The 23,703-nt window shown below is 47.0% G+C and overlaps 1 protein-coding gene across 1 annotated transcript; it reads right to left on the bottom strand.

Moving 5' to 3' along the window:
- Window positions 1-475: 475 nt before the first annotated feature.
- Window positions 476-22,851, bottom strand: LOC310883745 (uncharacterized protein). The gene is made up of 11 exons (XM_083804558.1): window positions 22,649-22,851; window positions 20,420-20,507; window positions 19,643-19,793; window positions 18,858-19,034; window positions 17,792-17,987; window positions 12,641-13,171; window positions 12,463-12,519; window positions 8,139-8,226; window positions 6,398-6,548; window positions 3,853-4,029; window positions 476-2,839 (listed from the first exon to the last, which is right to left on the bottom strand). The coding sequence occupies exons 1-11, from the start codon at window positions 22,758-22,760 to the stop codon at window positions 2,639-2,641; spliced, it is 1,929 nt and encodes a 642-aa protein (XP_083660684.1). The 5' UTR covers window positions 22,761-22,851; the 3' UTR covers window positions 476-2,638.
- Window positions 22,852-23,703: the final 852 nt, after the last annotated feature.

Here is a 23,703-nt window from a genome sequence, read left to right as displayed (position 1 = left end):
TACTTTTCTGTAATAATTCTGTTTTCTGCCAGGGGTAAGGAAACCACTGCTGTCATTGCTGCATAGCAGAGATGCAGTGAGGAAGATTTTACGACTTGCCCACTCAGAAGCCCTAGGAGACTGTACTGAACTCTCTCCAGGGCACTCGCTATCACCACCAGTGAAAGACAAACGAATTTGTCACCAAAACCAAGACACTGTGGGTATTCAGTCACCTTACAAACCCCAGGCCCAAGCCCACTGCCTGGCTGCAGGGAATCATTGACCCATCGTAAGATGCCCTTTAGGATCCATTTTTCTATTTCTCATTCCTTTAAATATTAAAAAAAATCTCTTCCAAATAAATTCCAAGGCCAAAAAAAACCCCACCACTACACCACCAAAACAAAAGCAAGAGACCAGCATGTCAGAAGGCCTCCCAAGAAAAAAGAAGCAAAAGAAATTTAAGTATCAGAAGTCAGCAACTACAACAGGATGAGGGTCTGCTACAAACATTTTTAATGATATGCTTTGTCCTTTGCTCTTGACGAGCAACGTGAGTGGCAAATTGTCCGTGGCCTCAGGGCACAACCCAGAATCCCAGAGTTTTTATTAAACTAAAGACATTTGTTTTATTGTTTCTGTCTTGGAGCAGATGACTGAAAAGTTTGCAGGGTGATAAACCAAGAGGGATGACAGCACAGCAGCAAGTAGTCTCCATCCTGCTCAGCCTTTGGAAAATCCTGTTGTTTTTCTTTCCACTTGTAGACATCTGTATGTGTCATCAGTCACTTAGAAATTCCACTCTCAAAGTTCAAAAGTCAACCACTTCCCATTTAAAATTTAACTCAGTTATAGACAATATTTGTGAATAAAATGTAAGTTAAAACATATTATTCAGCCAATGTTTGGGAAAGTGAGAATAAATGCGTGCCTGTTTCTAATGTTTTTGGTTCATGCATGAAAAGAGAGACTTCAGTCAGTTCTCTTGTTCTTATAGAGAACATCATCACAAAATGAAATTTTCTGCTAGTGAAAGCTCAAATATATAATAGAATTCTCTTTCCAGCTGGAAATTTGAAGATGTCCCTTGGCTCTGGACTAAATCCATATAATCTAGAACTGAAACCTTATAGAAAAACATCACCAAAACATATCAGGTTGTAGAGAACTCAGCAGATACGTGACTAGCCAAGACATGTTAGTATTGGAAAGAAAAGAAGCTATTCTGTTACTGAGAGAAGCAGTTCCCAAATTATTTACTCATTTTGTCTTCATTCCTTCCAGAAAGAGCTCTTGGGCAAAGATTTCAGGGTAAGGTTCAAGAGCAGCAGCTATTTGTGAATGGAAGTATGCGGAGATATTCCACCAGTTTTTGCATCCTTCACTACTTGTTACTTTCAACTGAAGACACTAGAAATTGTTATTTTACTTAAATTGTGCTGCAGTACAAAAGATTTTTATATTTGAGCTACAACTAATCTGAAGTAAACGCAGCCAAGAAAAAGAGCCCTGAAGCTCCAAAACAACTCTCTGCCCTATATTATTGTGATGCATATGTTGCTCAATGCCACAAAATCTTATTACTTCAGCTTGCACAGGGTGACTTGGTGAACTTCCATCCAAAACAATCTCAGAAGAGCATGTCTGGATTTATTCCTCCTCTCCATTTTCTAGGAGGAATGTGGATTGCTATTGCACTATTACCACAGGAAAAGAAAAACAAACAACAACAAACAACAAAACAAAGAAAAATTGATTGCAGTCATGTTCTCTTTCAAAAAATGAAAGAATGTGAATGCATTCTTTCAGTGTATTCCCTATATAATATCAACAGAGTATTTAGGTAGGCAGTTATTTGAAGGCTGTGGCCACCCTCAGCTTTTTGAGGTTGCTTGGTCTTTACTACACAGATCTCCCAAGAACTGCCCTGCCACATGTGTACTGACAGACCAAGCACCTACAAAACCCAACTTTCAGAATTGGAGAGTTGTGGTTAAACTAAAGAATTACAAAGATTCACAGTTATAGATGAATATGAATAAACTTCTCATAGGATCCTAAAGGCAAACAGAAGTATGGAATGTACATGGGTGGCCAAGCAACATGCTCCAGCAATAAGAAACTTTCCAAGAAAAATGTGATGTCTTTTTTCACTTTTGTGACTACCTGTAGTTTTGCTCCATACTTGTCCAGGCAGAGACACACGCTGGGAAGGTGAGGATCAGGTACGCTTTGCAGTGCTTGCCACTTAGCTGCAAATGTTACAAATACATGAAAAAAAATGATCCTCATCCTGTACAGTTCTCTGATGCTCCAGTTTGCAGGCTGGCTTAAATTTTGGCAGAAAACACCATTCATATCTCCACCATCTCTGAGAAGACTGACACTAAAATACAACCTAGATGCTAAGTGACCCATAGGGCCTCAGCCTTTTGTACAAATTTAATGTTTCAGGTCTTAAAACTTCCCCAGCTACCACCCCCGAAGATGCAGGGAAGTCTTGGTGAAGTGGCAGAGGACAGCCTGCAATTTCTGTGTAAGAATTACAGTGCTCTTTCCAGTTACATGTAGAGCTGGATATCAGAGAAGTTTGCTTTTTTTTTTAAAAAAAAAAAAAGGGGGGGGGGGGGCAGGAAAAATGGTAACATAGGTTAATTCATTTCAACATCTTCATCAACATCGGCGCCAGATGCTCTTTCAGCTGTGGATCAATTTGAATGTTGCTCAGTTCTTTGATATTCAGGATCATCTCATGGGCCTGGAAGAAAAGCTCTTTCCCCACAGCTTCCTCCACCCGCCTGCGCCACTGCATCAGTCTAGGTCTGTCTTCAAAAACGTCACAACCAACACCAACAGGCTGCAGAAAGCGAGAGAGAACAACGGTGAGGCACTGGGCAACCCCCTCTTTGCCAAGACAACAGGCACCAAAAATGTACCTGCAGGTACAGGCAGGGGAAAGACAGGGGAGGAGCTCATGGAGGAGCATGAACAAGGAGGGAAATCTCCACTAGTCTGGTGAATCTATCTAGGGGGCACAGACGCGAGTCTGTATTTTAAAGGCCGTTCATAAGTCAATTCTTGAGTGCAGGAACAGCTGTTAGAGAGTAACAGAGAAAACTACCACTTACTGCCACTTACTGAGATTAAGCTACAGAATCAAGGATGTGGTGGCCTGACAGTTCCAGGGACAACCGCAGTCTACTGTAAGGTCTGCTATATTACTAATTGAACAGATGTCTTAGCTGACATAATCTACTGCCTTCCATTTTCTGCCTGTGCCACATGCAGAAACACAGTGTTGTAGAGAAGCAGAACGTGCTATTTTTCAGTCTCTGGGATACAGAACTAGGAGAAGGAATCGCCTCTGGATTGCAGGACACAAGCGCTGATGGCCTGGGAAAGAACAAGGAGTTTGTAACAGACTTAATTTGATTGCCTCTGTCTGAGGTTCAGTCTTGCGTCTTCCAGACATGGCATGGGCAAGTACCATCAAAAGGATATTTTTGTATGATAAAAGTATTTTAAAATAATTTTCTTAGTCATCAGACCTGCCTGCTATTGCTTCTTACTTGCTTTATTTATTATCTTTTTCTCTGGGGGTTAAAAATAAAATCAGGATAAAGGATGAAGGAGAAGTATTGCTAGAGAACAGAAACAAAAGAGATCGGTTGCAGCCAGCTTTTTAAATAAAAAAATAAAAAGCAACTGATTTTCTGAGCCCACTCCTGTCTTCTCTTCATTGTCTTGGTTCTGCTGAGATATGCCCTTGCTCCTCTTTCTAATGAAGTGTTACCACATGCTGCATCCCTCCCTGCCCAGCAGCATGCTCTCCCTTGTGCTGAGACTTCATTACCACAGTCCAGAACTCACTTGCATCAGCTCCACAATGGCCACAAGATCTGCCAGAGAGATCTCATTCCCGATGATAAAAGCCTTGTCCTGCAGAAACCTCTCCTCAAATTGCTTCAGGGAAGTGGCGAGCCCCTCCATAACCTCCTGGAGCTTCTCTGAGGGCAGTGGCTGCCCTGTGAAGAGAGGAATCAGCACCTGAGGAGAAAATGCATGTAGAGTACAGTCGGCTGTCTTCTCACGGATTTAGTGGTAGTCATTGAAGTTACACCCTGTGAGGTACTCATGACTGTCAGTGATCTTAGGGAGGATGATCTTAGAGCTTCATATACTGCTGTAGTTTCCAGTAGCTCACAGGCAGGGAGCACACAGTCTAAAGTGACTGATCTGCAGTGACAGTGACCTCCAGCTATCAAGCACCAAGACACAGAAAGAAACCAAGGATTCAGTGTTTTGTGCCTGGCATTGTGCCTTCCCACTCCCCCTCAGTGGGTACAAAAGAAAAATGGGCAACAGCTTCCAGGAAGACAGATCTCTGCAGCAGTCACTGCTGCTAAGTCCCCGGTTTCAACAGTCTAAGACTGGTGAGCTGGCTGCAGGCCCATCAGCCACCCCTGGTGTCCACCCTGCCGTGTAACTGCCCGCTGGAGGCAGGCAGCTGCCAGTCCTGTCAGGTCACCACAGCAAGGCACAGTGGTGGCTGTGGCAGGGAGCGTAGGGGGCAGTGGAACGCATCAGCCCTGGCTGGAGAGGCAGGAAATGTCTTCCTCTGCGTGACAGCAACGAGCAAGGCGGAGGGTGAGTAAATGTCATAAGTACACCACCCTTTCTGTGGTCTTCCAAGCACCATTCCTTAGACCACTAGAAATGTTTCCATAGAAATCATAAGTGTGGTCCTTGTCTTCATGGGCTTGCTGGCACAGGGTGCAGTAGCCTTTCAATGAGGTTTGTCACCGTTCACAGAGGTGTACGCACCATCAGAACCCGCAGTATTTCACAATGATGCTGCCTCCACCTACCATGGCTAAAAAAATATAGTTAGAGAAAAACTTAAAGATGTAAATTTCCACCAGTGGGAGTGGATTGACTTTCTACTTACTGCTAGTATATTCATCAACTCATGTTGTGATTGCTTAATCCAAGCCATGATTTTTGCCAAATATATGTATAATCTATTTCATCAGAAAATTCAGGGCCAGTTCTCTTCCTAAGTGTTTCCAATTAGGAATGATGGGATCTCTGGGTACAGTCATTTGAAATGGCTTCTCCTTTTCTGTATCTCAGGGCAGTTTATCTTCTCACACAACTAGCTGATGTATCTTCTGTTAGACAGTGGCTTAATATGTTTCCCTATTTTCATTTATTCTGAGGACTTTTCTGGGTTACCTAATCATCAGCAACGAGTTGGATTTCTTTCTCTTGGAGCAGCGCAATAACAGCCTGTAGAGACCGGAAGAAACTGCTCTTTGTACAAATCTGACTCATATTTGTGTTGCTTCTCTGGTCTCTCTAGCCAAAAATTCAAACGTCAATAAATCAAAAAGCTAACTGAGTCCTGACATGCTTCGTTAGGCATAAACAAGGGCAAAACTTTACACAGGAAGAGTGAAGTTCTTACCTGTTTACTGGCAACCTTTACTTCATCTGAAATTCCCTATTATAGCTGTACTTGTAGGGCTATATTTGTATCTGGGCTTCTCTAAAGAGTTGCATTAGCTTTTTGGTGAGTTGATTGGAAACAGGTGAACAGCCTCAGTGTAATTATTATTTTTTTTTGCCTCAGGGTGATTCTGTTAATTTTGCCTAAATGTAAATTGATTTGAACACACTGAATAAAGAAATACTCTCTGTATCTCTATTCTACCTGTTGCTGAACTTATTTCAGGGTAGTATGTAAGTGTGCTGGAAGGAGAAGTCTCCTGGATTTCCACCCGCATGGGGCTGCATGGACTCGATGTGTGAAGAATGCAAGCCTTTCAGTTTCCAGCAACAACGCATGTACTTGCCAGAGAAGCAAAACTTGTGTGTGCGTACTCTGCACAGCTGCATAGGGAGGGGAAGGCCCTTAGAGGCAATACCCAATCTGTTATATATTTGTTCATAAATCCAGGCAATAAAAGTCTGTTGGCCTTCAAGACCTTCTCTATCAGTACTACTTTTAGGCATTGGAATGGGCTGCCCAGGGAAGTGGTTGAGTCACCATCCCTGGAGGTCTTTAAAAGATGTTTAGATTTAGAGCTTAGTGATATGGTTTAGTGGAGGACTTGTTAGTCAGAGGTTGGGCTGGGTGATCTTGGAGGTCTCTTCCAACCTAGATGATTCTGTGATTCTGTGATACTTTAAGGAAAAAAAAAAAAAAAAAGAAAACAACAAATAGACCAGAGCTGCTTTTGCCAGATCCTGATGTCAAGCAACTAGGAACAGCTCCCTCTCTGCCAGCTCCTTTCAGCTAGGAATGGCCTGGGTTTGTTATTTGATTCTGACAAACTCTCTCCATACTGGGCCTGTTCAGTATTTGGCCAGGAAAACATTGCTTTACTCTAATTTTAATACTCAGTCTCCTTACCTTGATCCACATGGTCTTAGGAGCATTAGCCCGGATGTTAGCATGATGCCATGAGAGGTATTCATCCACCTGGGCCCGTTTTTGTATGTCTGATGGGTACCAGTGGTCAGGAGTGTTGTACTTTCGACTTAGATACAGCAGAATGGCAGTGCTGCTCAGACATTAACAAGAGACAAGAAAGGGGTCAGGGAGTTAAGATGCAGAATGCTTTCACTTCAGTTCCCTCTCCTACCCCTTCTGAACTTCCTGAACACTAAAAAGCATTCAGATCTAGGTTTCTGACAGAGCCTAGGGGCCATATATAGGCACCTAATTCATGTTGACATTAGAGATGGAACTTTATCACCTCAGTCCCCCTGAAAACTTTGACCTGCTGGAAAATCACAGCACTGATAGAAGTGCATTGTACTGCTGGACAGTAGTGGGGTAAACAGACAAAAAACCTCCATGATCATCTATCAGCAACGTTAACCCCATTTCCTCAACTGTTCTGACCCATTTCTCTGACTTTTGCTCAATGTTTATGTGCCTGTGTACTAAATGAAACCTTCTAATGAATTATGTCGCCTTTTGATCAGATCTATGTCTTTCTAGCCTGCACCTTTCATTGAAGCCAGTGGAAGTCCTAGTAGGGAGAGCCTACAGAATTTTCTTGTGTTTGTCCACATGTTTATACTTCCACTAATTAGCAGGAAAAGTCAGATGGAAAAAAAACTTAGTCATCTGCAACAATGAGTAGGCTGTTACTACAAAGAGATGCCATAGATAACCCTGTGCTGACAAAAAGAAAGAAACTGCAGACCCTCTGACTATGCTGATACTACCATAGTTCAATTATTATAGTGTTATGACACTATTAACAAGTCTCATTAATTTTACATTATGAAACCTGAATTTCATCTCTGTAGGCGTTAATTTGTTGTTATGACTAAACGAGGTAAACAAAAGTAGCTCCTTAGTTTTTTTCTAGCGTAAAAGGGATTTTATTCAATTTTAAACAATTCTAAGAAATGTTTATGATCCTATTTTGAGGTAAGTGCATTCAGAAGATTAACAACTTAAGTCAAATGATTTGTTTACACTATGAAAGATAATTCAAACAGAAAATGGAAACAGAGTAAATGAGGTTATAGTATTACAAATGACTAAGATGTTATAAGGTATGAAACTTTGCAGAGACTTTTTCAATCTTTGCAGTTCTCTTTTGAAGGCAAATACATTTGAAATATAAAAATATCATCATAATTATATTTTCATCACATCAGGAACTAGATGTGAGTTCATAACACATTAACCTCTTCAGATTGAGAAGCAACGCATGTGATGGAGGAAACAAGCACTTATAATGTCATCCTAGGCAGAAAATGCTTGCTTCTGCATAAAAAGACTTAAAGACATAAAGGCTAGTTGATAATCTATAATTACAGAAGTTCCTGCTAAAGGAGAGCCTTTCTAATGACTCTAAGTTGTTTATCTCCAAGTACGGATCATGTCTATCTGAAATAATGCATAGCTTTAACTGTTTAGCCTAAAACTGCCTATTGATATATATATATACACGTATAAATATAATTTATTTTCTCTTCAGGAACAAAGGACCTGAAATGCCAAAGCAGATCAATAATCTGTCCCATTCATAAATGGCCAGTTTTGTGATCCTTAGTCATTCAGAGGGAATGACACCTCCTGAACACCGTATGTCTTACTGGTGCCCCGGGAGGTCTGAGGACTGAGCTCTTACCATTCTGCTAAGGTGAAATCTCCATCCTTTAGTGCTGGTACTTTCTTCAAGAGGCTGATTTTGCTAGCCCCTTCACTATTTGATGGCCCTAAGAACATGAACAGACAAGTCAGAGGTTAGAAGAGTAACAGCCAGTGAATGATTAATGAAATATGTGTATCCAACTGGAAAATCAGTGAACTCTGCTAGGTTTTTCCTATATGAGCATATTAAGCAATTAAAAGGTAATGGAAATGAAGAGTGACTGTAAAAGCCATCTACAGCCTGCAGTCTGCTCAGGCCTGTCACATGGCATGGAGCAGTTCACATTTTTATACAGGAATTAAGTTGCTTGACTCTGGTACCAGCATTTCCTGCAAAAGATACTGAAAAATCATTCCCTAAGAGGCATTTGAACACCATGATGACGATACCGGTACTGAAAACACTAACTTGACTTGAGAACAGCGTCCTACAGTTAGAGATATGGGGAAAAAGATGTAAGGTAGGATGTAAGTTAGACAAGTGAGCAGCTGAAAAATACTTAATATTTGCAAACAAAGCAGGGACTGGAAAAGTTGAGTTTGCATGCAGAGCATCCTGACGAGGTTAGACGGTTTCTCCTCCTGCTCCTCTTCCAGCAGACAACACCAAACCAAGTTTGTTTTCTTCCAGTTTGTAAACGTGGCTGACTCAAGCTAGGATGTAGTCATGATGGAAAGCAACTTAAGAGCCTTGGGCCCACAGAGATCACTGCAGTGGTTAATTAATCAAAGAGAACCCGGGTAGCTTATAAGACACACAGAGCAAAATCTTTCCCTTGTTTGTTTGTGGCTCAAGAGCAGGGGGAACTGAGCATTTCCAAAGAAAGCAAATGTTGATCCCTCAGCACACACAGAGCAGAGGATGTTTCCAGGGTTCTTGCTGAAATGGGAAAAACATGAATGTCAGCAATACAACAGTGGATTCACAAAGAAACTCATTCTGCCACAGTGGACATTCACTAGGGGCAGGGCAACTCAAACACCTCTGTCCTGCATCACTCACAGCTCTGGGTCAGCATTTCAACCTACCTTTGTCAGGAAAACATAAGTGGAAGAAGCTATCCCATAAAAGAGTTTAAACTCCACAGTTACTTGGAGTTTGGAGGCATTAATTGCTGGCTAATATCTAATCAAGTTTTCAATTTCTCACTGAAGGCGCTGAACTTGCAAGTCAGCAGTTAAATGCCAGGGAATTGTACAAAAGTCCAGGAAAGAGTACAAAATAAAAGGTTTGAGAAGTTTGTTTACTTTGCTTGGTTTAAATGCTTTCTATAAGGAGATATGATATTCCAGGGTGCGAAGCCTGATCAAATCAAATCAGCATGACCAGCAGGAAGTCTTATACAAAAATACCTTTGTTAAAAAAAAAAAAAAGTTCTGTTAACTAACAGACAATGATCTACATCTCCAAGAACTATTTGCTGCCATACAGGAGGTGGTGGCAGTGTCCGCTTTAATGGATGAAAGTGCAGCACAGGATAGTCTCCAAGCAATAAAAACAGTCTTTGGACTATCAAATTTATTTACAGCTGGCTGTGGGAAGGCATTGGAGAAAGCAAGGTTGCTGCATTACAAAATACAGAATGCACAAAGGTCTCTGACTACTTTCCCAATATTGATTTCACACGAGAAAATTCAAGCAGAGCAAACATTACCACCCTATTCTTGTTTCTAGCTGACCAGCCTCTACCTTGCTTCTTCTTTGGGAAGTGTCTTTAAATTCCAGCGTAAGTAGCTTCATTGGAGACTGAGGTTCACACCCATCCACTGTCTGAGGGAATACTGGTGCCCATCTCCTGTCTCACTGGGAAGTGTCTCTAACCGCCTACAGTGACCATGCCCTCCCGCTTTTCTAGGCAAGATGCAGAGCAGAACCAGGCAGCAGCGTCAGGAAAGGCAGGAAGAAAGGGTTTCTTAAGAATTAGAGACAAATGGAAAGTGTGAGGTAACAAGCCTATTATCTGAGAAACTTGAACATCCAAAACCAAAAAAAAACAAAAAACCACCCCTAACAGAACATCAAGCCAGCAGACAAAGTACAAGTACAAGGTGCCTTATTTCTATGATTGATATCACAAAGACTGCAAGGCAGATTTGTGTAAACCTCTTGCTAGCCAAGGAGTTGCTCTGGGAAAGCGTTTGGACCTGTGCATTTAGAGGGGCTCCAGAGGCCAGTGGTCATCACGCTCAGCTTGGGCTAGATCTGTAGAATTCAGGTGGTCTTTGCAAAAAACGCAGCAGAAAGTTGCAAGTCAATAACACCTGCAGCTAATGAGCAGTCTATTCTTAGACCTAGCTGCTTGGTTGTTACAACCTACTGCCTGTGTTTATCATCTAAGGTACTGAACAACTGAAAAGCAAGGATATGAGAAGTAAGCAGTGGGTAAAGGCAGCCTGAATCAGATTTCAGCCTGCTTTCATAGTGTATCAGTCTCAGCAGGAATACTGAATACACATTCCTCATGGGACTGACATGTCACTACAGCAGGTTGGACTGTAGGTCAGTGTCTGTTACACAGACTGCACCACAGCCCAGAGACAGCATCGTATTTGCTTTGGCTCATCCAGACACAAAAGACCTGTGCCAAGACTCTGACACTGAGCTGCAAACTGATAAAGGCCTCGGTATGAACACTAATTCCAGGTTGCTTCAGTGGGACTGGCTGTTTATTGCATTAGAATAGAGACCAGTATTTGTATTTGCAGTTCAGCGGAGTTTAAGACTGTGCCTCTCTCCCAGCAAGCAGAGTTAGCCTTATTGTTCAGTTACTGTGTAGCCCATCTTTATCAGTCCTGTGATGTTCACTTGACTTATGGTGCTGTTTAGCATCGGTTGCATCTGTCATAATTAGTTCTTGATGTCCCACAGGGGTGTGGGACACTCATTGTGTGTACTGCTGGGCTTTGAGGAAAAACTTTAATAAGCAGATTGTACACTGTCAAAAAGCAGGGCAGGCTGCACACAAGAAGGATTCTTAGTGTAGGGAAGATTCACTGATGGTAGAAAGAGAAATGGACACGGCTCTACAAAAGAAATAAGAAAAAAACAAACAAACAAAAAACATTGGTTGATTTGCCAATTGTGTCCCTGCCAAATCATCTCCTCGGCCAAGGATTTCCAAGTACGATGCTTTGCCTTAGGCAAAGAAGTAACAAACAATTTACTCAGAAAATACAATATGCAAATGTTCAATAGTCATCTTATACAGCTGGACGAGTCTGAACAGCTGAAAATTTCTGCTAAGTACACCATACCCAGAGCAGTCCTCGGCTGTCACTGTGACTAATTTGCTAGAAATGGCTGGAGGAACATTCCTCGGGGATCCACAAAAATAGACGCAGCATGGCTATGAGACAGCTCTGGGAATAAGAGCTCCATGGTCAAACCACTGTATTCAGGTGGGTCTGCAGGGCGCATGTTGGAAATCTCCCAGTTACCTGATGAGCTAGTCCTTCCCCTGCAGTGGGCCAAGCTGAGCTGCCAGGGGCTGGGAGCAGGTTCAGCTCTGCTGCGGTCTGGCCAGGCTCGACCCTGCTTTATAGCTCCCGAAGCAGGATGGGACTCTGTCTCGAAAGGCCACCAGGGTACGACCCCATGGAAGTCTCTGAGCTCTGCATCCCCACGCTCCTCTCGTAAGCAGGTGATCTCATGCTCCCACTAGCTCCAGCATTTTGCTCACTTCCAGATTTCAAGCGTTTCCTCCTGCTGCTGTTCAATGTCCCCAAGCACACACTGACAGTGCCGTACCCCCTTAGCTGGGAGAGGACTGTTGCATTTCCATCTGGAGCAGACTGAACGCCCCTATGGGAACAGCTCAAAACGATTCAATCCCTGGGCAAGTCCCAGCAAAGCAGCAGCTCGGGATGTAGCTGTGACAGGAGGTCCGTGTGGCGCTGATCCCACAGCTGAGTGGTTCAGGGTGAAACCCTCGTGCCTCCTCGCTCAGAGAGGTGAAAGATCTCCTCGAACAGCAGCGAGACGAAGGCACCTGCTGCTCGCAGCGACGTGTGACGGGGCAGCGGCCCTTCTTGCTCCGGTGGCCGCACGCAGGGCCTGGAGCTACGGGGGCTGCCAGCACCCGTCCCCCGCCGCCTCAGGGTGCCCCCACCGCCTGGGGCCTGCTGTCAGGAGATTGTGTTACGGCCTGGGCTGCTGCCAGCCGGGCCAGGGCACAGCCTGTTCCTACCAGGCAGGCAGGGCAGGCAGCACCGCCGGGACCCCTCCAGCCCCGAGCCCCCCGGCCGGGCAGGGGAGCTGTGACAGGAATAACGGCCCCTGGGGGAGCAGGGGGGAGCCTCACCTGTGCGGGGCTGCTCCGCGCTGCTCGCCGCCGCCGGCTTCTTCCCCAGCACCGAGTCTGCCAAAGAGCCGAGAGAGGGGCGCTGAGTTTCGGGGGGGGGGGGGGACACGGACCCCTCGCACCCCGGCCCCGCCGCCCGCCCACCATCCCCCGGGCAGCTCCCCTGTGCCCGTCCCACCTTTGAAGAGCTCCACGTGCTTGAACTCGAAGGGGATGTTGTTGGTGCGGGCGAAGATGTAGATGGAGCGGCAGGGCTGCGACAGCAGGTCCAGGTACAGCTCCAGCCCCATGCTGCCGCCGCTGTTTGCCGCTGCTGCCACCGCCGCCGGCTCTGGCGACGGCCGCCCGGAGCCGCCCCGCTCGGGCAGGCGGGGGTTGAACCGTGCCGGGGCGGGCGGTGCCCTCCCCGTGGGCCCGGCCGGGCGGGGACGCGCCCTCCGCGGGCGGCGGCGGCGCTGAGGGGAGCCCTGAGGCGCCGGGCCCCGGCTGAGGGCCGGGGGTTCCCGCGGGCCCCCCCGGGGTGGAGAAGGGGAAATGCGGCGGGGTGTCCCCGGGGAACCGTCCCAGGCCGCAGAGGGTGGCAGGTGGAGGTGCCGGGGGTGCTCCGTGCCCCACAAAATGGCGGGTTGGGAAAGGAGAAGGCTGCTGGCACCGTGCGTGTAGGGCTGCTGGGGGGAAAGGGTGGTAGGGACGGGGAGCGGTGCACGCACTCAGAGCAGGGCTGGGTGCCAAGCACCGTGCAGCGGGGCTGCGGCACCCCGTGGGTTTGGGGTTCAGCTCCCCCGTCACGCGCCCTGCACAGTGTGGTGAGGTGACACCCTGACGCGGAGGGTGGCAGTGGAGCGTGGAAGGCTTCTCTGCAGGCACTTCACAGGCCAGTGGCCCTCCTTTCTCCCTGTTACTTGTCATTTAAGATCTCCACGTGAGCAGAGGAGAACTAAAGTTGAGGCTGAATTTGAGTCCTCGCATGCACCCACAGTGTTTCTCAGCTGTGTGATTCGGGGACAGCGACGTGCTGGTAAGTACAGGGATGTCATTGACTCTCACAGCAGCTGAACCACTCAAAGCAAAGTCACCCCCAGTCAAACCCACCTCAGCTCAGCGACACCTTGTTATCAGTGCTGTGCCAGAGAGCTCACGCGTCACACACAAATCCTTTGAAACAGCCATGAGAACCTCAAAGAGAGGGAGCTGGAGGACCAGTTGCTGTTCTACCTGTACAAAGGATCGTTACAAAGGACGGTGAAGAGGTTCAGATGCTGAGCAGTGAGATCATTGACTGCATAAATTAAAAACTGGAATGCTCTCAGGTGCTTTGTTTAATATCGCTTTGCCAAGGCTTCTGCTCTAACAGTTTCTTAAGAACAGGGATTTCTGTTAGACTGGTCAGTCTATGAACCTTTTGAACAACCTGTGTCTCAGCATCAAGTATTGAGTTCACTGCACCACACACCTATTTTCTGGAAGAATTTTTCAGATTTAGAACTGCGCAATATATTTTTTTCCAGTTTCTTGGCCTGAATAGCTTGAGAGGGGCTGTGTACACGCTTTAGTTCCTGTTACGCTCTAGAGCACCTGCATGCAGCACAACATGCCAGAGACAAAAGCTTGTAGAGTATTGTGGTAGGTGCTTAAGCTCACGTCAAACTCCTTCAGTGCAAGGAAATCTTAAATGGTAAGGGAATGGGGAAAAGGAGCATGAATGTGGTTCTGCACAGGTAACAATAGGCAGAAAAGTCATTTGTGCTTCAAAATGGTCAGAAGTCCTTCTAAAATATCACTGAAGAGAGTTCGTTGATCCCAGTGGTGGGTAGCAAGATCAGTAGTGTGGGTTCACTTTGATCCTTGATTCATGGTTCAGTGAAGCCATTAGTCCTATCTGGGTTTTCAAGGACTTTTTCCATGGGTCCTGGAAAAGTTCCTTCTGTAAGTCTTTCTCCAGTTTGCTGACTGCACTGCACAACCCACACAACCAAAGAGATATTTTTAATCTGGTCACATTATATGACATTTTATTGCATTATTTTTGACAAGAGTTCTAGCACAGTATTTTAATTTAGTTCCATCACTTCAAAGGAAGTTTTTCCTCCCCGTACTTGTAGGCACTGTCAAGAAAAAATGCAGTAGGTTTTGCATTGTATTTCTTAATCATTTAGAAAATGTCTTGGGGTATGTATCTGTTTTTTAAACTTTCTTTTGATTCAGTGTATCACAGTTTTGTTTTATTCTAGAAAGCACAGGCTCTCACCTCTTTACAAATAGTCCCTGGCAAAAATTAAAGAAAATGATTCAGAACAGCAACTTAAACTGTCATGGGAGGTATAACATCTCTCCATATTCAGGGGAGTGGATACCGAACAGTGTACTGAGGCATGCAAAACTCTTGCACAACCTGTTGGGTTTTGGCAGGTAAAGAGGGCTGCTCTTGGGGCTCTTAGCCTAGGGCCTGAAACCAGCCAAGATCAAATGACACAAATGAACCAAATGGGGGAGGTGGAGAGAAAGCAGAAGGCAAAGTACAAGGATGAGATACTCTATCTCCGTGATTTAGAGAGAAAAAAAAAACAAACACCAGCGAGGCAGATTTATCTGTTGTACAACTCTATTGCCGTGCGAGGAGTAACTGTGGGGAGGTGTTTTGTCCTGCATGCACAGGTGGGCCTGAAATGCCAGTGGTCACTGTGCATGCAGCTTCATTGAACAAGAACCTGGGACTCAGATGGGCTTTGAGCAGATGGATAATACTATGGGGAAAAAATTGAAATCTCCTGTCATCATGACCATGCTGGAGAGAGGCAGTAGCTGATCTGTGTGTTCATCCTCTGTGACACTGGCAACAGAGGAGCACGAGACAAAAGGGCTCTGAACATAGTTCTAACTTGTTTTTGAAGGCAGCGTCCTTGCAAGAGCACACAATGGGTGACCTTTAGGGAAATTGTGCTTTATTCAAACAAGCAGAAAATTGGGTCAAGACTCTCTTACACAGAGCTCTTGTGCTGTAGGTATCATAAATAAGAAAAAAAAAAAAAAGACACTATTTGCTTTGGCTCATGCAATGGTTTCGCATGCACAGCAGCCCTATCTAGAGATTCTGCAAGGAAATGTATATCAAGAAAGGCACTGCTAACATTTGAGGTCTCTGCCAAGATTAGCACTCTGTACATTTCGCTCTTGGTTTTGATTGTCTCTATTCTGTTAATAGTTGAACAGAAGCTGAGGAATTTACTGTGCTGGTAATAGGAAGTTTACTCTCTACAAAAAAGCGAGAAGTTGGAGGTCAGGAGTCTGAAGTTACACAAAGTACAAAAGGTGCCAACAGGAGAGAGTGCAGCAAGGTGGGATGGCTTTGGTGAGGTAGCAAGGAAGGAACTATTTTATTCCGATGGTGCACTGAGGCCCAGCCAGGTGGATGTGGTAAGCTGCAAGTTATAAAAGAAAGGAAGTGGTTGGCAGTATGGCATAAACAGGCCATTTTCTTTGGGTTTAGCACTGCAGGCAAACTGCTACAGCAGAGGACCAGTGCAGCACTTAGAGAGGTTACTGGTCAGGTAGCAGCCATGCAAGCACTCTCAAGGCCAGAAGAAAGCTGCTGTCACTGAGTTTTCTGGCTGGAGTTCAACAGGCTGTCCTCAACAAACATACCAATAAAAATCAGGTGAGAAGACAAGTATCCTCTGCCTGTGTCAGCACAGAAACCGAAAGAGTTTGGGGGTAAATCTGTTTTTTTCACCACTGACGTTTAGGATTTCCTGCAGGTTGGAAGAATGAAAAGGGGACCGGCCTGCTTGGCTGGTGTATCTCGGCCCTGAGGGACGTGCATTGCAAGCTCTGGTTCATGGTGCCCTTTTGAACTAGAGGGCAGGTTTACTCAGGAAACTCAAACACAGAAGAGACAGCTGGCTTACCCCTCCAAAACAGCAGGTCCTGGTGAGAGTGTGAGACTGGTTTGAGCAGCTATTTTCACCTTTTCTGAGCACTGAGTCACTTAACCTGCTGTGGTATGCTGGGGGTGGCTGAGGTGGCCGACATCTCACCCCCAGCATACCACGCTGCCACCACTGTGGGTGGTGTAACCATCTAGCAGACCACAGCGCAGAGACAGACAGACTTCCAGCTGCAACTGATGCTTAATAAGGAGGAAAAAAACAGTCCTGGAAACTAGAACCCTCGTCATGGCTCTTACCTGGAAATGGAAGGTTACAGAGACAGGAAGAGGACAGGAAGGCAAGAGGGGTACAAAAGGACACAGCCAAGAGGTTATGAAGGCAGCTACGCAAGTGTGTGTAATGAATCCATGACCGCTCCCTTCCAAATCCTGTTTACAAATCCAAACAGAACTACACATGGTAAGTGTAACCATTAACTTTACTGGAGAATCTGACACGACAGAAGAGTAGTGGAACATTGACAGTATTGAGGCACTGGCCGGTTCACCAGCTCGGCACTCCACTCACCCTGGGGCTGGTCACCACAGCTCCCTCTGCCACAGGTACTGGCCCAGCCACAGCAGCGTTCAGCAGTGCAGAACCTGGCTTAAATGTCTTCCATCGAGCTGACAGGGCAGCTCGGGGGAAAGGACAGAGCACCAATATGGCTTGAGGAGGGGGATTGTGTGGTTGGCAGTGGTTTCACCTAGAAAAGCAGCTTTTCTCAACTGTGCAGTCTGTTCTTTGTAGATTATGGCAGAAGTCTACAGTTGAGGACCTTTATTCATGGGATTCACCCCATCCTTCCCAGACCTCACTCGAAAACCTGCACAGCCTCCTTGCTCCTCGGGTGCTGTGTCCCTTTATTCCGACAAGTAATGCAGCAGCCTCTAGTGGCCAGGTGCTCCCATACCTTCCTGGGCAGGGTCCCCCAGCCAAGGGCTGGTTCTTGGCCATTCTCTTTACCAAGTGAGCAAAAATCTTCCAACTGGGCTTGCTGCAAAGTGAGTATCTTTTTCTACAACTAAAATGCCTTGTTTCAGGTAGCTCTGTTCTGCCACCCTTTCAGGAAACCTCTGCCAAAAAGGGCAGTTCTGACTAGCCCTGTTCCCACGTGGACTGAATTGCCTCTGTCCTGAAGCAGATCCAGTGGTGGTAGAGCAAGAAAGAAAAGCCTATAGGGCTGCAGCTCATATATCTGTAGTGGACGAGAGAGGAAAGCAGCTCACTGCAGTCTGTTTAAGACTTAGTTTTCTTCCCTTTTCAGTTGCAGAAAGGCTGTAATTGCAGTGCATTTTGTGGAATGGTGTTTTCATATGATTTTTAAAGGAAATGCAGAAATATTAGAAAAAGCCTGCACAAAATAATTCATTTTAATTTGAGTGGAATTAGCTAATTCTAGCTAGACTGCTTTAGGAGCTGGTGCTTGAAGTGCTCCAGCAGTTCAGGTGCAATTTTATCAGCGGTCAAATTCTTGGCGTTCAAGATCCCTTCGTGCGCCTCCTGGCAGAGCTGCTTCCCCACCGCTTCTTCCACCCGACTGCGCCACTCCGCTAACTTTGGCCTCTCCTCAAAGAGGTTGTAGCCAGCACCGACAGGCTGCAGAGAGAGAGCAACAGAACCTGGGCGTGAGGCTTCCTGCCAGCAGTCAGCCGAGGTGTTTGCCAGGGCTGGGACCAGAACGGAGCACAGATGTGCCTCTAGCTCAAGTCAGCAGAAAGTCATGGAGTTTATTAGGTGGAGATCATCTCTGGCTCTTAGCTTGCAGGAAGCAAGAGCTGTCATCCTCAGCAGTTGCTGTCCCCTGTGACCTGCAGCAAAAGCGCAGCCACGGCTAACCCAGGAACTGCCTGACGTGGAACACAGAGGTCCATGCACACCAGTGTCTCATCTAAATACCCGTACTTTCTGTGGCTCGTTTTATGACACTGGTACTTTGAGAAAATCTAATAGATCTATTCTCACCTAAAATAGAAGGTGATTCTCTTCCTAGACAGCATGGGCAGTGCTTCAGTACTTCTGTCTAGGAATTAGGGCAAGGAGTCCCTATTCTGCCACTTAAAAGACAAAGCAGTGGTTAACAAGAACCAGACATTCAGCTCCCTCAAGACAAACGCAGAGTTTACTTTCTCTCCTCCTGAATTCCTGATCTAAGGGAGCTGTTCTTCCAATCCCTCCTTCATTCTTCTCTGCCTACTTTGTAATTTATCTTTTTTTTTTCCCAGAAGAAATACAAGAAAATGGGAATTTTGTCCGAACTTCTATAGAGAGAAGTGTCCCATCAAAGTAGGTGTTTCCTGGAAAACTCAGTTCTGATCAAAGTCAAAAGGGAACAAGTTTTAACTTCACTAAAGAGTAAACTGTGGAGAGAAAGGTCTGGCACGAAGGAAGTGGTGCTGCAGCCAGCCCTTGGCCTGGCCTGCCCACAACCCAACTTGCGTATCCAACAGCATTGCAGCTGATGCTCACCTGCATGAGCTCCACCAGCGCTACGAGGTCTGCCAGGGAGATCTCGTTGCCCACGATGAAGGGCTTGTCCTGCAAGAACTTCTCCTCAAACTGCTTCAGAACAACGTTCAGCTCTTCAGTAACACCTTCCAGTTTCTCCGGAGACAGTGGCTGGCCCGTAAGGAGAGGCAGCAGCACCTGACAAGGAGAAGAAAAAAGTTGCTTTTTTCATGTTTCCCTCCAAATTTAGTCCAGACCTCCACCTGCCTTCTTCTGAGGATTGTCCACCAGCCATGCACAAGAACAGCTGGTACTGCTCCTCTCCCATGACAGATTAACATTAGTGTCCATTGCTTCCTGTCTGTCTGTGTCTCCTCCCTAGAAAGTTTGAAATTTCAACCACAAGTGTCTTCTCTCAGGGGAAGGCTGCATCATCTCCAAGCAGCTGCATTTTGTTTTCCAGTGGGAGGTTCATTCTTACCACGAAGCTGGGCAGAAGCCAGCGAGCTGTATCTGCTGTTTGCTGCTCACCCAGGACACACACACGGGACGTGCTGCTCCAGACTGCATCTACAAGGGACGAGCCCCACAGACCTCAGGTCGTGCATGGAGCTGTGGCTACGGCGTGAAGGATACGGACCAGTTCAGTTAGGCAGAGACCTGGCTCCGCTGATCAGCCACATCAATCCCAGATCCAGTTTTGTTCCCATCTGTCACCTTGCCTGTACATTTGCTTAGAAAGGCCTGGCACACGGGGCTACTTCCTGGGCTGTAACACTCAGTTTTTAAGTGTATAATGATCTTACCTTAGTTAAGAACAGCTTGCTCCCCTTCCCACGAATGTTGACATGCTGCCATGACAGGTACTCATCCACCTTAGCCCGTTTCTGCAGGTCAGCGGGGTACCAGTGATCAGGAGTCTTGAATTTCCGGGCCAGGTACAGGAGGATCGCGATGCTGCCAGCGAACAAGACAGAGCAGTGATCAGGCAATCTGAGATGAAAGCACCTTGTCTTTTCTCCCTCCCCCGAATTTTGCATTTGCATTAACTGTCAGGTAGTCACGGCACATGGCAGAGTTTGTGCTGGCTTGACCAGCTGCTCGTGGACAGCAATTATCTGATATATCAGCACACTGAGGCAGACATGGCCTGCTGTACAGTTAGCCCATGGACATTTTTGAGCAAATATGAACCGCAGAATGAGTTCACACCAAATCAGAGCTTTGCGTTGCCTGTCCATCCTGCAGCAGGTGCCTTCTGTCAGATGTAGTGCATTGAACTACAGCCCTCCGCTGACGGCAGAGAGCTGGAGAACATGTGGACAGGTATTTTAGCTCAGAAACACTGCCTATATGCAAGGTGGCTCCAAGCAGCAGCTCACGGATTTTTCCCACTCAATGCTGGTTGAGTTGCTTACAAGAGAAAGCTTCCCGTAAAACACAAGTTTATTTTATGTACAAGGAAGAGGCAAGCAACTGTCTGCGCTGGAGTCTCCCAGTAGAGACGCAGCAGCACACTGGCAGAATCTAAGCGTTAGGACAACCAATACTTCAGTAGAGGGTTGAGCTTATTCGAGCCTTACCTCTCTGCTAAGGTGAAAGAACCGTCCTTTAGTGCGGGCACTTTCATCAGCATATTCACCTTCCTGAACTCCTCGGTCCTGTGCTGCCCTGAGGAGGGGAACAAGACATTTTACTCGCCAGTGATGCTCAGCACCCATCTGGGAACACCTGAGGAGTCCATGGGGACCATCTGGCCTCACGTTTCCAGCTTTGACTGTACAAGTACAGTCCTGTTTAAATTTATAAGCAATCGAAAAGTGCTGCAGGGTGAATACTGGCTTTGCTCTATGATGTCAGCTTATTGCCTGCATACCAGAACCGTTCTGACCTTTATCAAGAGGTTGTTAAGAGTCCTTTCATACCAGCAGTGCTTGTCAAATCAGGACTGTATCAGCACAAAGTCTGTGCTTGGAGGTTACCTGTCAGGGTACAAACCTAGAGCGAACACCAAACCTAGAGCTTGGAAGAAAGGGAAAAGGATCTCGGTATCACAAAAGACGATGGGTTAACCACAAGGACAGTGAGAAAGCAAAGTTTTTTGGTTTTGTTTTTTTTTTGGTCTGGAATATAAGGTAATTTACATTCAACTATCTTTTTAGCCCTCAGACTAAATAGATATTTTCCCGCAGAAAGTAGGCAGAGAGCGAACCTGACTGGAGATGTTTTGTTCATTTGAAGTCTCAGTGTGCTTCACTACATCGGGACCCAATCCCACACACCTTTGTTTGTGCCAGCCTTTTCCAGCCCCCTGGCTTCAGTCATACTTGTGTATCTGTATTCAAGTTTCTCTAATATCTAACCCTCTGCATGAGTCAACTGAGAATCTTTGTGCCCGGGGAGATGCTCTGGAAAAGGTCTTAGTTTTCCTAGCACTTGGCAAACCTGATTTGTGACTATTCCCCTTGTTATTTGGCTTGCAGCCTGTCTCCTCCACCCCTTTTCAAAAAGACACTGTCATTTCCTACACGCAGGTCACAGATTCCGATCCTCGGGTGTCTCTGGAGTGTTGTGTGATTTTTATCTCTTTCTCACTCTTTCCGTGTTTCCTTGAGACCTACCCTACAGGACCCAACAGCTTTTCAGGTGGGCCACAATTGAACCAGCTGCCAGCACAAATCACAGCGTCCGTCCCCTCACTTGGTCCTTACGTACTGAGACACTGGCACTACTGAGACACTGGCACATGTCACAGCACAGTGCATCCCCCAGGGAGGGCTCATTCTGGGGCCAGTGTGCCCTCTGTCCAGCACCCACATCCTGGGGTAATTGAGCCCAGCTCTCAGGAGCCCCCCAGAGGAAAGGGAGGTGCGCCAGGAGTGGGATGCACCTTTAGCATTCCTGTAAGCCAAACTGCCCCTCTAAAATCCATTGACCAAATGCAAACGCTGTCACCACGGGGCCACAGAGCACTGGAAAGCTGTGACTGATTTCACTTCTCTTCCTCTCAGTTTCCTGACATCTCTTTCAGTTTCTCCGTTCCCGTAATGCTCTCACGGCTTGCCCACCAGTCTCCTCTTCGGCAGCTCTGCATCACGCCACAAGAGCTCGCTGGGAAAGAAGGGAAAGGATGGGCTTACCCCCAGCTGCAAGGAACAGCAAAATCTGTTCCTACCGAGAGGAGCGAGTGAAGAAAGAAGCAGCGAGGCGTGTTCAATGAACAGCCAAGGCATGAAGGGGAACACCCAGAGCCTCAACCACAACACGCCTGAGGTTTGTTTTTTTAAAGCTGGAGCCTCTTTTGTTTCTTTATCAGTTTCAGCCCCAGAAGCCTTCTCACCTTACTTGGTTCTTCAGGCCAATACGTTAACTCAATTTCAAATCCTGCAGAGCTCTGAAAAGGCTGAAGGACAGTTTTCACCAGCTTTTCTTGCAAAGAAAGGAGATGCAGATCTTTGGGCAACCTTTGGCAGAAAGATAGCCTACCTCTCGGGCAGGTGCCTACCATCTCCTGGTTGGCTTCCAAACAACCTGAAACGCTTCCCTTCCGGAGCTCACAGCTTTCAGATTCCCGGCCACCGGGCTGTCCCCCCCCACGCCTTCACCATCCTCGTGAGCCTCTGCTCAGCCCCGTCAGGATGAGTGCCACGGGCAGCAGGACCCGATGCAGCACCCAGGGGTACCAGCTGCCCCGGGTGGGCAGGACAAGCCCCCACCTGCAGTTCCCGTTCCCGTTTACGCGAGGCACAGCCCCGGGCCCAGCACCCCCCGATTGGGGTTCCTGGGGGGCTCCCCCCGCCGCCACCACTCACCCTTCATCAGCTCCACGTGCTTGAACTCGAAGGGGATGTTGTTGGTGCGGGCGAAGATGTAGAGCGCCCGGCAGGGCTGCGACAGCAGGTCCAGGTACAGCTCCAGCCCCATGCTGCTGCCGCCGTTCCCTCCGCCGGCACGGCTCGGATGGGATCGGCCCGGCCCGGCCCGGCCCTGCTCGGCCCCGGAGCCCCCGCCCCGTTAGCGCCCGGCCCCGCCCCGCAGGGCCGAGCCGAGCCGAGCCGAGCCGAGGGGCGTGCTGCGGGGCGGGCTCTCGCCCCCTGCCATTAGAACCCGGTGTAGTGTCAGCGGAAGTCCATCCTGAGCGGTACAAGGGGACATGGTCTGGCGGGTGGTATTGGCGGTAGGGGGGCGGTTGGAGCAATGATCTCGGAGGTCTTTTCCAACCTTTACGATTCTGTGATTCTGTGATTGTCCATCATCGTGTAAGGATGAGGAACAACGCCAGGAGCAAACTGGATCGGCACACCAGCGGCAAAGCCCCAGGTGTGTGCCCAGAGGAGCTCAGAGCTCTGGTTTTACTCTCCTGCTCCACCATCCGTGCTAAGCAAAACCAGCCTGACAGCGCAGAGGAGGACACTCAGGCAGCAGGAAGGCAGATGCTGGCTTCACTGCTACAATCCCCCCTTTACAGTATGCAGCCACCTCTCTTGCCATCCATCCCCCCAAGCTTTCCAGCACCTTCCCCTTCCTTTTTCTCCATTGATGTATTGCTAACACCGGTGTACAATTATTTTGTTTTACAAAATAACAAGGCAGTGCCGGGGCACTTCCTGCTGAAGGTCTTCAAGGGTGGTTGGAGGCTACAGCTGCGTGGTAGTTCTAAGCCTTCTGCCCGGGGCAGCTAAAAATATCAGTGGCATGTGTCAAATACAGACTTATGGCTCATACTGTTACTAGTTGACTGCAGACATTAGACATTTCACCCTGCATTAATACTAGCCTCATATGTAACAGTATCTGCTGCTACCACTGCCCCTGAATGAAACAACGCAGGCAAGGAAACACCGAAGGCACAAGACTGCGCAACCAA

The sequence above is a fragment of the Anser anser genome (genome assembly GCF_964211835.1).
Source record: "Anser anser genome assembly, chromosome: 18".
In the NCBI taxonomy this organism is placed as follows: Eukaryota; Metazoa; Chordata; class Aves; order Anseriformes; family Anatidae; genus Anser; species Anser anser.
Note: the sequence above shows the minus strand (reverse complement) of the source record. Positions and strands in the feature narration are given on the sequence as shown.